General features: G+C 45.6%; 1 protein-coding gene across 1 annotated transcript in view; it reads right to left on the bottom strand.

The window, feature by feature from the left end:
• The window catches only part of LOC132216267 (polycystin-1-like protein 2), a 75,566-nt gene extending 63,638 nt beyond the window's left edge, over nt 1–11,928 (bottom strand). The window contains 5 exon segments of the mRNA XM_059665438.1: nt 2,921–3,076; nt 5,169–5,279; nt 6,500–6,685; nt 9,183–9,347; nt 11,628–11,928. Of these exon segments, the coding sequence (XP_059521421.1) occupies nt 2,921–3,076; nt 5,169–5,279; nt 6,500–6,685; nt 9,183–9,347; nt 11,628–11,928 (919 nt within the window).
• Nucleotides 11,929–12,969: the final 1,041 nt, after the last annotated feature.

Raw genomic sequence — 12,969 nt, 5'->3', positions numbered from 1 at the left:
TTTCTTTATTGAAGTCTTCATTTCCAGTGCCATCACCTCTAATCTCAGAGTGGGCATTCCTTTTTAGGTGCTATTTCTGTGACCACCCTTAAAACAAAACAAAACAAAACAAAACTGATCCTGGATTCCTTCCTTTCTTTCATGTAGCTGAGCTCCGTTCAAGGCCAGACAGTCCTGGGATGCCACCATAGACAGTCACCTATTACTATTGGACACAATGTTTGGATTATAGTAGTTGTCCAATAAATGGTTAGAGAGTGAAACAAAAGGTAAATACCTGGACACTTTGAACAGTGTCCAGGTGATCTGTAGGGTCCACTTAGATTTGTGTATTTTTCATGTAAACATTTCCTTTTTTGCTGCTTTATTCATTGTAGCTTTAGAGTAATGGAAAGAGCATAGACTTTATAGTAAAACCAATCTAATCCCCCTCCTGGCTATAATATTACTATGCGATTTGGAGCTATTTAACTTCATGCACCCTTATCTATCTTGTGGATAGTGCAAACATTTTTATATGGGTTTGGAAATAGATATTGTAAGAGTGAGTGTGAGTGGACGGTTGTACAGTGGGTATGCAATGAAGCAGGAATTCAAATTCAGATTTTTCTGGTTTTACAACCTGTGTTCTTTTTATACCACCCATTTTTATTGTTATTTTGATTTGTTCCTTTTTCTGTCATATACATACACTAGAGGCCCGGTGCACGAATTCCTGCACGGTTGGGGGGTCCAGCTGGCCTGATGGGGGCCGGGCTGGCGGTGGGGGGGGGGGGGACTGCAGGATGTTGGCCAGCTGGCCACACCCCCGATTGGGGTGGGTAGAGCCGATCAGGGAGAGGGCCAGCCAGGGAGAGGGGCTGCAGGAGGTTGGCCAGCTGCAGTAGGCGTCATAGTGACCAGTTGTTCCAGTCATTCTGGTTGTTTCAGTGTTCCAGTCGCTGGCTTTATATATATATATATATATATATATATATATATATATATATATATATATAGACATCTGTATATATAAAAGGCTAATATGCAAAGTGTCCCCTAGGGAGTTCAATCACTCACTATGACGTGTGCTGACCACCAGGGGGTGGTGTGGAATGAAGGAAGGCCCCAGCTGGCAGCCAGCAGCTGGGGAAGGAAAGCCTTGACTTGGCCAGCAGCCAGAAGGCCCCGGTTGGCCCTGATCACCAGCCAGGCCTAGGGACCCTACCTATGCATGAATTTCATGCACTGGGCCTCTAGTGTATATATATGACAGTGAAGGAAACAGAAACCCAAGGCCAGGGATTGTTTCTGGGTCTGACACATTAGCAGTGCCTGGGATTAGAACCCCAGCCTGGGACACAGTGTGTTTGGCACAATGCCTGAGACCTCAAAGCACTGTTGAATTTGAGACCTGCACTCACTGGAGCAGCTTTGGGCTGTGGACAGGGCTGACCCCCTATTTGCAACCAGTGCTATTGGGAATGCTGGCACCCACAGGGCCAGAACCTCTAGCTCCCACAGGGAAGAACTGGAGGTATCTGGGGATTCAAAGAGAGGCTTTTGGGCCTCTGTGCTTTCCCAGGGAATCCATGTTGAACTGGGGGTCCCTATAAGGAGCCTCAGAATCCAAAGAGGACCTAGATTTTCTGAAACAGTCTGGGGCACCCTTCTGCTGGGCCATCGGAGCTTATCCAGGCCCAGGTAGGACTTTGAAATACTATGAATTGGGTTTAGCTACTCTCAGGTTGGAGAGGTAACTGTTTCCTGGAGGATGTGTGTGTGTGTTGGGGGAGGGGGGGAGTTGGTGGGGGCAGTGCTCTCAGGCCCAGATACAATGCGCTGTATAATCCACCAGGGACCTCAGAGCCTGAGCTCCCTTCAAGGCTAGACAGTCCTGACTGCATCACAGCGTTGTGTGGCTTGGGCAACACCACTGTACCTTTATGAAAACAAGATAAAGATTATCTAGCTCAGCACCATCCAATACAAATAGTAGGAGCCACATGTGTAATTTTAAATTTTCTAATAGCCACACTGAAAAAAGTAAGAAACAGGTGAAGTTAATTTTAATTTATTTTCTTTAACCCAATACATCCAAAGTACTATCATTTCAATGTGTAATCAATATAAAAATGATTAGTGAGAAAAAAATTGTTAGTGAGATATTTACATTCATTTTGGGCAGATGGGGGAACTCAGTCTTGAAAATCCCACGTGTACTTTACATTTACAGCCCATCTTAACCGAGAACAGCCACATGTCACATGCTCAGTAGCTCACATGGTGAGTGGCTGTTACATTAGACAGCACAGCTCTAGTGAGATTATGTGTGAAGCTGCCCGGCTGGACTATTATGAATATTGTTACTATTACTTTTATAATCCTTACCAATGAAAAGCACTCCCAGGTGAGCATCTTCTTTACCCCATTACCGACTCCTCAGACAGTGACCCTGGAGAGACTCTACACAGCGCCAAGCCAAAAGGACCAGCTCTCCATGCCCGTTTGTGTGGCTTCCATAATGAGAAACAGGTGAGCATCCATTTCTCCCATTCCCATATGCGTGCCCCTTTGTGCTATGGCTCTGCTATTTCTTCCATCAACAGGTATAGTCTGTTTCTCTACCTGTTGAATCTGGGCGTGGTCATGAAACTCGCTTTGGCCAATGGGTCATTAAAAAATGTGACCCAAGTAGATTTGAAATATGCCTGCACATTGGGCCTTGCTCTCACTTGCTGCTAGAAACTCTTCTGCCACCACTCGAGTGAGCCTGAGCTGGCCTATTGGGTGATGAGCAACACATGCCCCTCCCTGAAAATAAGCTGACCACTGGACACATGCCAAATAATAAATACTATTATAAGTTTTGGGATGTTTTGTTATGCAGCAAAAATTGACTTGATAACGTCCTGAATCAAGGCTCAGAGATTCCTCTTACCTGCGGGGGTGGGGGGGTAGTAGGGATCAAAAGTGTGGCCATCCCCCGTGATAATGATACAGGACAGGTTTCCAGTGTAGGGAGAGAGGAGCCACACCAGGGAGATGGTGATGTTATCGAAGACGAAGCTCTCATTGGACACTGTCAGCTGCAGGCCTGCAGGTGAAAACACAGAGGGCCGTGTGCCATTTGCAGAGCAAAACTGCATGTTAAAAACTGACTCCCTTCTATCCACCTGTCCTGCATCTTTAGGTGGGACTTTTAAAGTTTTCAAAATTTTAGTTTTACTTTTTAAAGTTCTTTTGAATTTTATTTTTTGTTCATAGGTAATATATGACCAATAATTTGAAATGTACACCCCCTCCCACTGCCAAACCTCAGCCCCCCGCCTCCCCCCCCCCCCCGCCCCCGTTCTGCTTTCCAGAGGCAACCACTGTTATCAATATCCCGTTTCACCTTCTAGAGATATCCACAACCCATACGTACTTTTCTATTTATGCAAATGGTGCATACTATATTCATTAATTGACACCTTCCATTTTTTTCACTTAGTATATCTTGGATATTGTTCTATATAAATTCAGTTAGAGCTTCCCTGTTCTTTTTAATAACTACACAATGTACCATAATTTATTTGCCAGGATTCTATTGATTGTCCAAATGCATTTTATAATGTTTAAAAAGACAAAAGGCTAAACACCTTTAAGAAAATCTACTTGGCTAAGGTGGCCGATGATTCATTGTAAGCTATTTAATGCACATTAAATTTTACAAAACCTTGAGCTTCAAAAGTTGGCATGGAGGTTGGGGTGAAGGGCAGAATTTTCTGGGTCTTCACACAGCTCTGGGCTAATTTGTGCAGCATAATCTTTGTTTCTGAGCACAAATGGGAAGAGGAAAGAGGCTGACTGCAAATAAAAAGGACTTTCAGGAGGTCAGATTCCCAGCTACCTGAGGAAAGTCACATGCAACCAGGCGCTTCTGGGCACAGTCGGGGTGGGATGTCTGGATAAAGTTCCCCTTTTCACAAATCAGAACCTGATTGTGATCAGAACACACTGATTCACAAGGGGACAGGATATTTGAAACAAAGTTGGGGCAAAAAATCTGGACCATGTAGTTGCTAAATCCAGCATGCCCCTTGCTCTGAGCTACACTTTTGCCCAATGACAGCAGCACCGGGCCTGGCAGATCAAAGGGCACTCTAAACCACTAAATGGAATGTGTTGCCAAAACATGTGGCCTCCTCTTCCCAGAAAACAGAATTGCGACCCCTTGCTCACTGTTTTTCTACCCAAGCGTGCTCAGCAGACTACTGTCCCTGGTAGAACGTGTCTTCCATGCCACCCTCCCATTTCTGTACCCTCTCCTCCATGTGGTCCTCCCTTTTCCTATACCCACTGACCCTGCTCTCCTGGATGGCCCCTGGGAATCCCAACATTCACTGACTTATCTTTCCCCTTCAGAGCTCCTTGCATCATTACACACGCCCTCAATCGGAGTAGCTGTTCTGACCGATTAATGTGTTGGAAAATGGCATAATGTGGTTTCACAGCCGTAGGAGACACTGGCGCCCTCATGCACTGTTAGTGGAAATATAAATCGATACAGCAATTTTGAAGGGTAATTGGGCAGTACCTGTTAACATTTAAAGTGCACAGACTCCCCATGGACACAGACAATAGTGCGGTGAAGGCCTGGGGAGTGGGTAGAAGGGTAGAGGGGGTCAATGGGGGGGGGGGGTAAGGGGGGTCTTCGGTAATACTTTTAACAAGAAAGGTAAATTTAAAATAAAATGCAGACCCTGTGACCCAGCATTTCCACTACCAGGAATCGTTCCTTTAAAAATAATCTCAGGTACATGTCAAGATATATGCACGAGAATGTACAAGAAAGCACTGCAGAGTGATATGTAACAACAAAAGACCGAAGCAACTTAAATGTTTATCAACAGGCAGGGGAACTGATTAAATACATTTTGACATAATCTTATACTGGGATGTTATACAGTTATTAAAAGAATAAGCTAGTGACTTGGAGAGATGATATATATATATATATATATATATATATATATACACACACACACACACACACACACACACACACACACACACACACACATTTCTGGCTTGTCAGTTCCTCTTAGTACACAAGTAGATTAATCCCCAGGGTAGCTGCTCTCTCTGCTGAGCCTGTTGTGAAAATAAGAAGGGAATTCCCACGCCAAGGCAAGCTGGGTACTCACCTTCCTGAAACTGGTACTGCACCCAGAGGTAGCTGCCCTGGGTGGGGCACAGGTCTCCAGAGAAGGTCCCATTTGCGGCCACCTGGCATGCCTGCAGCCCCTGGCACTGTTCTGGGAAGCACCCGAATCCCAGCAGAAGCAGAAACGGTGTGAAGGACATAGGTTCACACAGATGAATAACCTCACGTTCATTCATTTACCCACCATCCGCCCAACAAATACCAGTTGGTGGAGACCAGGCACTGTGCTAGGTACAGGGGGAGAGAGAAGTAGGGTTCCTATCCCCAAGTAGTTCAGAGTTCATCCCACTGGTTCTCAAACTGTGGATTGTGCTAGAATTCCCTGGAGGGCTTGTGACTCAATGTGGAGGGCAGCTTGAGAATTTCCTTCTAACAAGCTCCCAGGTAATGTTAACACTGCTGGCCCAGGAACCCCACTTTAAGAAACACTGGTCCAGTGGCATCTAGTCAAATGGCCTAAAGCGAATCATTCCCAGGGGGCAAAGGCAGCTCAGAGGCAGATTTAATCTAATTTTGAAAAACAGGTCCTAGAGAAATTCTCCCATGTGAACAAGAGATGCCACCAGAAACATTTGTTTAGCATTATTCACAATACCAAGGATTAAGACCCTACCCATACACTCTTAACAGAGGAAGAGACAAATTCTGGCACATACAATAGATGAAACAGATAAGCTAACACAGCATGTGTCAAGATGGATAATACTTTGAGCAAAAAATAAAATAAAGAAGGAAAAGAGAAAAAAAGCACATTGCAGAATGACATACAATATGATACAATTTTTATAAACACTAAAAACCTGCAAAGCAATACTTCTTGCATACATAGAAGGCAGCAATACAAAACCACCCATGCGATTAACAAGCGCTGACTTTATGGCAGGAGCAGACCAGGGAGGGCTTCACAGGAGTGTCGGCTGTATATCCAATGCTGTGTTTGATTCCTTCATGAGGGAATTTTAAGCAAATATGATTTGACAATGTTGGGTAGTGGGTCTATGGGAGTTCATTGAAGTATTTTTTATTCTTGTCTATGTATTTCAAGTATTTAATTTTTTTTAAATTAAGTTAAAAAAAGAAAGTGATGTTTCTTGCATCCAAGTTGGGTGGGGAGCAAAAGTGAAGGAGTGAGCTGTAGCTCCCTTGCTTCCCAGCTCAGTGCTGTGGCGGAGACTGGCTAGTTTTCCCAATGTTGGAGGCTCAAGGTCATATGTGAGGATTAGTGGAGCCTTCCAGAACCTGTTGCTGGGCACAGGACACCAGGAACTGTCCTGAGCTCACAGCCAGAGCTGTGGAGCCCTTGGGCCCTACCTGCCACTTCGTCCTTGACGCTGACCCAGCTGCATTGCTGCTCCAGGTCCAAGGGGCTCCCAGTGTCCTGGGTGCAATAATGGGGAGTCTGGCGCCCGTAGAAAGCATCCCGGATCTGAATGACCTCCCCGGAACCACAGTGCATGGTGGCATCATGGCCCCCGCAGGCCAGACTCTGGCCGACACCTGTACAAAGGTAAGGTGTATGTATAGGAGGCCTATGGTCATGGGTGGGCAAGTGCCTGGGTCAGTGGTCAGCAATCCGCGGCTCGCGAGCCACATGCAGCTCTTTAGCCCCTTGAGTGTGGCTCTTCCACAAAATACCACGTGTGGGCGTGCACATACAGTGCAATTGAAACTTCGTGGCCCATGCGCAGAAGTCGGTTTTCGGCCTGGGCGAGTCTACTTTGAAGAAATGGTGTTAGAAGAAGTGGGGGTACGTTCGCTGTGGTCGACCCCTCAGATTGAGGACATTTTTAGCAAAGGCCAGCTTAGGAGCACCCTAATTAAGTTAATAACAATGTACCTACCTATAGAGTTTAAATTTTAAAAAATTTGGCTCTCAAAAGAAATTTCAATCGTTGTACTGTTGATATTTTGCTCTGTTGACTAATGAGTTTGCCGACCACTGGCCTGGTTGATGGGAAGGGGTCAGGACTGTGAGATGCAAGGACACAGCAGAAGCAGACTCAGCAGGGATGAGAGTAACTCTGGAGCCAGACTGCCCAAGGGCAGATCCAGCCTAGCCACCCAGTGGCTGTGTGACCTCTGCAAATTACTTAGCTTCTCTGTGCCTCCTTTGTATAGGGGGGAGTCTACCCCATACTCCATATGGTCATTAGGAGGATTAAACGAGTTTGTACACTCAGAATATGGGCTATTCAAGTAGCAATTACTATTCTATCTATTTCAAGTACCTTCCTTGAGCCTTATTTGAAAACAATGTCCGGTACATGATAGATGCCAAACAAGCTTTTGTTGAATGAATGAGTGATTTCAATGAGTCTTTATACCAATTCTATGAGCTGAGCTATTATTCTCGCCATTAGGAACATGGGGCTCAGTGGGGTCACTGTGCCAGAGCCCCACACAAACCCTGCTTCCTGGCACCTACTCAGTAAACATTTGTTGCAAAAGAATGACCTGGATCAGGTATGCACAGCCAGAAAGTGGGAAATGCTGAATTCACACTCAGGCCTGTTTGCCTGGTGGGAAGTCCACAGAGTAGGAGAGACCAAATCTGTGTTCATTTTCTTATGGCTGCTGTAACAAATTTATAATATTATAGTTATGAAGGTCAGAAGTCCACAAATGGGTATCACTACACTGATATCAAGGTTCTTTCTGAAGGCTCTAGGGGAGAATCTGTTTCCTGCCTTGTCCAGTTTATACAGGCTGTCAGCATTCCTTGGATTGTGGACCCCTCTTCCATCTCCAAAGCCAGTCTCTCTCTCTCTCTCTCTCTCTCTCTCTCCCTCTCCCTCTCCCTCTCCCTCTCCCTCTCCCTCTCCCTCTCTCTCTCTTTCTCTCTCCATAGGCTAAACTGCTTTAGGTCTCATCTCTGTCACTTCCCAGCTCTCTGGCCTTGGACAAGGAACTTATCCTTTCTGAGTCTCACTTTTTTTAGCTTTCTAATAGGCCTACAATAGAATGGTGGACAGACCTCTATTATGGTGAATAAATGTACATGGAGTGTCTGGCTCAGTGCTGGAACTTTTGCTCGATACTCATTAGTTCTTCATAGTGTGACCTCATGCCACGGCTCCAAGGCCCTGGGAGTGACAGAGTCTGAGAGACAGGCTTGAAGTTGGGGTGGCGGAGGGGACAGGGACTTGGGGAGGCTGTGATAGAAAGAGGGAAGTTGCATAATGCACAGACCAGGGAGGGCTTCACAGGCGCTTCCACCTTTTCAGAAGTAGTCAGGCAGGGCAAAGTGCATCTATTTAAAGCTAGGGGAGGAGAAGAATGGAGCAGGAGCTCCTGTGAATGTTCAACCCAGGACAGGGCCTGGGAACCAGGAGCTTAGAGCCAGGGAGGGGACTGTACCCAGAAAGCCCAGAAGGTTCCATCAAGCCTGGCTTGTGGGTCAGGGGACCAGGAGGCTCAGCTCTAAGGCCAGGCCCCAATCCCAGTCCCCCCCTGGTGGGTAGGACCTGGTATACGGCTACATCCCACTCCGGCAGGGTCTCTTATACACAGTCCCCAGCATCTACATTGGGAGTCGGGCATGGGTAGCAGCTAGAAAGGGCACAAGAGAAGAACAGTTGGGAGCTGGTGGGATGTGGGCATGGGGGCTCAGACTCAGGCTGGCCAGGGAGCAGGAGTTAAGGGTGAGTGGGCATTTCCCCCTAGATGCAGATATATGAGGAAGAAAGACAGAGAGAGACAAGCAAGACTAATAGGCAGGTAAATGGACAGGGAGAGCAAGGATGTGAGCTAGGGAGATGGAGGGACACACAGAGAGACTGAGCACATAGACAGAGGTAGGTGGGCATTTAGAGAGAAACAGAGATAGAAACAGAGAGACAGAGACAGAGACATGGAGCATCACACAGAGACAAGTAGGCATTTAGAGAGACACTCAGAGAGACAGAGATAGAAGTAGAGAGACACACAGGAAAACAAGGAAACAGAGACAGAAAGAGATGGGGCAAAGGAAGTAGACTCTACAACAGAGGCTCACCAAACTCGCAGATGAAGGCGAACAGCTGTGCGCAGTTGTCTGAGGCAGCCCACCTGGCAGAAGGGTCTCTCCCGATGTAACCGCAGGTGTCGGGAGCAGGAGAGGCCTGCCCTCCGCGCCAGTGGCTATAGTTCACATTTGAGGTGTCCAGCCAGATCCCCGGTCCTGGGAGGGAACACAACCACCAGGACTTTTTCTGATCCTTTTTATGTACAAGGCTTGTCCCAGCTCAGCTCCTTGTGAGCAGTAGGTGCTCAATCAGTGCTGAAGGCCTCTCCCATGCCAGCAATGGAGCATTTCCTACCCATTATCTTTCAACACTCAAACACAAGAACTCGACCTAAACACCGGGAACCCAAGTTGGAGAGCCTGTAGAAGTTGGCTTGACTAAATAAATGATGCTTTCAGCTCTATCTAACCGTAACCTAAAGAAGAGCACAGAGTGTGCTCTGGGGAGTTAAAAGGTATTTCACATAGAAAGGGGGCCCTTGACAAATAGAAATGGGCACTGCTGGGCTACTGCAGACACAGTTTTCCTTACTTCAGGACTCTTCAGAGCCTTGAACCCAAGAATGTTACGTGTGTGTGTGCGTGTGTGTGTGTGTGTGTGTGAGAGAGAGAGAGAGAGAGAGAGAGAGAAAGAGCGTGACAGAGAGAGACAGAGGGAGGGAGGGAGGGAGATACAGAGGCATTTCAAGGACACTAGAGATCTAGAAAACACTACATAGAAAATATTTGCTGTAAAGACTCAAAAATGTATTTATTGATTTTTAAAAAATGTATATTTTTTATTTCAGAGAGGAAGGGAGGTAGGGAGTGAAAGAGAGAGAGAGAGAGAGACATCCATCAATGAGAGAGAATCATTGATCGGCTGCCTTCTGCACACCCCCTACTGGGGATTGAGTCTGCAACCTGGACATGTGCCCTTACCCAGAATCGAACCAGTGACCTCCTGGTTCATAGGCCAGTGCTCAACCACTGAGCTATGCTGGTTGGGCTATTTATTAATTTTTTAAAGAAAAGAAATCCATACAAATGGTTAAAATTTTTTAAAGAGTAAAAAGAGAATGAAATGAAAGCATCTTCCCTTTCCCAACCTATGGACCACTCCCATTATTGTTGTTTCTTGCGTGTTGTTCCATGTTGCATTTTATCTATGTAGCAGCACCTGTGAGTACCTGAATCACAAGTGCCATCATATTGCTCACAGCACCGTCAAATAACATTACTTATTGAAAGCTGTTACATATCAGCCTACTCAGATCTACTTCATTTTCTGTAAAGCCATGCAGTATCCCCTGAATACTTTAAATAGACCCGACTCCTTTAAATGCATATGAATGGAAATCCACAAATTGCTGCATCTACAAAGCAAAAAACCATTCAAGAGATATTGGCTGAAGACACACTGTAGAAATTGCATCCCTTTGGCTGTGAGCTTCCTCAAATGAGCTTCCCATCTGCCCCTTTATTAAAGCATTTCCATCCACTCTGGTATATTTCTCTAGGTACTTAGCGCAGACCAAGCTTTTATTTTTTAAAACCCAGTATCTTCCACAGAGCAGTTTGAGAGGGCGGGACACTGGCTCAAGACCTCACTGCCCTTCCCTAGATGTGTTTTCTTGAGCAAGGCAGTTCCTCTCTGGACTCCACTTTCCTCCCCCATAAAATAAGAGTAGCAAAGCCTACCTCGTGGGGCCGGTGTAAGGATTAAATACAAAGGTTTACGTGTCCATTCGTGGATATGTATGGACACTGGGGGTGGGAGGGACTGGCCAGAATATGGTTCCTTCCCTTAGAGAGCTTATTGTCTATGGGGGAAGACACCTAAATAACTAAAGTCATGTCAAAAGGGTCCTACAGGTACATAGAGAAGGACTCAACTGGTTGTGCTGGGGTTGGAGGAAGGAGCCCTCCCAGAGAAAGGCTAAGTGAGAATTCCTGGGAGAATCATTAACATGAGACTATCCCATGTGAACTGAACCACGCTAAGCACTTGACCTGCTTCAGTCTCATAGGGAGGAAGACATGTGGAAATGCTTTGAAAATAGCTTAGTAATTATTTCCCGAGGCTCAGTTTTCTCACCTGGAAAATAGAGACAACAATAATAATTATATTATCAGTTATTGTGAGGATTCAACATGATAATGGACATGACGCACTCAGGATAGTGCTGGACACTATTCTAACAAGAACCAAAGAATTCATAGATATTATGAATATGAGGCATATGCAAAGCAATGCACGTTTCTGGTGTCAGCTCTGTGCCGGGCACTGTGCTAAATACTGTGCATGAATTATTTTATCCACAAAACAACCAAAGAGGAGGGTTTGCTTACCATGAGAACGGGGCATATTAATTTGTTTTATGGAGCTCTGGGTAGAAAGCAATGGGAGAATTGCAGCCACTAGCTCCCATAAAACATGGTTATCACAGCACCTACCTTCTGCAGTTCCATTCTGAGCCGAGTTCCCTGTGAGTCCAATCCACCATTCCCTGTCCTGAGAGATGTGCTTTTGCAGAAACTGCTGAGTGCCTTCATCGTGAATAAAGACCAAATGGCCTCCTCGCTCCTCACACCAGTTCTGGGCACCATAGAAAGAGCGGCCGAAAGGCACAAATTCGTAGCAAGAGTCTCTGAAAGCCACTTGGTTCTTAGAGCAAACGCTGCTCTCCTCTGGCTTAGCAGGAGTGGCCATCAACCTCAGAGCAAGCCCCAGGAGGACCAAGCCTGCTACGCTCATCCTTGAACCAGCTGGAGAGTCTGGATGGAGCTGGCTGTCCGTCCTTCATATGCTGTTGCCTTCACAGCCATCTGCCATCCATCTTCCTTTTCTCTTTGCATCAAATAACAGCGAGCACCTCCTGTTTAAGAAACAATGACTCAGGATGAATGTGTCTGCTGTTTTGTTTTCCCCAGCTCTTTGTTTAATGCCAGTTCTAAATACAATTAATTTGCAGAATGTTCTTCGAGAGAAAGATAAAGGAGCTATCTCACCTGCCCTCTTGTCGTTTGCTCAACTGTTAGCTTCCGATAAAAATTCCTGGCTATTGGTTTTATGTCGTCACCCTTAAAGGCCAAATGCTTCATTAGAAGCCATCAGCATGTGGGAAGGATGTGATAAAAGAAAAGTGGCAGGAAAGTTAGAGTTATGGGATTGTAAAAAAAACAGATTGCACTCATATCCAATCTTATTATCTAGAATGGCTGCTGTACCTAAAAGATAATCACATTTTCTCCAGCATGGCTTAAATCCTAATGGAGATTCCCCCTCACCCTCTCTGATTCATCACATTACCACTCATTGTCTGTTAGAGAATAAAAATTTCCTACAACATTAATTTGATGTTATCATGCAAATAAGCTTTAAAAACTTCAAACCTGCCCTGGCCGGTTTGGCTCAGTGGATGGAGCATCGGCCTATGGACTGAAGGGTCCCAGGTTCGATTCTGGCTAGGGGCATGTGCCTTGGTTGCGGGCACATCCCCAGTAAAAGGTGTGCAGGAGGCAGCTGATTGATGTTTCTCTCTCATCAATGTTTCTGGCTCTCTGTCCCTCTTCCTTCCTCTCTGTGAAAAATCAATAAAATATATTTAGAAAATAATAATTAAAAAAACAAAACAAAAAACTTCAAACCTATCCATCCTCATCCAGTGTTTAAACCCTCCGGTGGGTGTCCATGGTCTGTGGATCAAGTTCAAACTTCTTTGCATAGTATACAAGGCTCTCCATGAACTGGTAATTGACAATATTTCCAAACATATTCCCCAAAAGGTGGGGAACC

The sequence above is a fragment of the Myotis daubentonii genome, chromosome 15, assembly GCF_963259705.1.
Source record: "Myotis daubentonii chromosome 15, mMyoDau2.1, whole genome shotgun sequence".
NCBI lineage: Eukaryota > Metazoa > Chordata > Mammalia > Chiroptera > Vespertilionidae > Myotis > Myotis daubentonii.
Note: the sequence above shows the minus strand (reverse complement) of the source record. Positions and strands in the feature narration are given on the sequence as shown.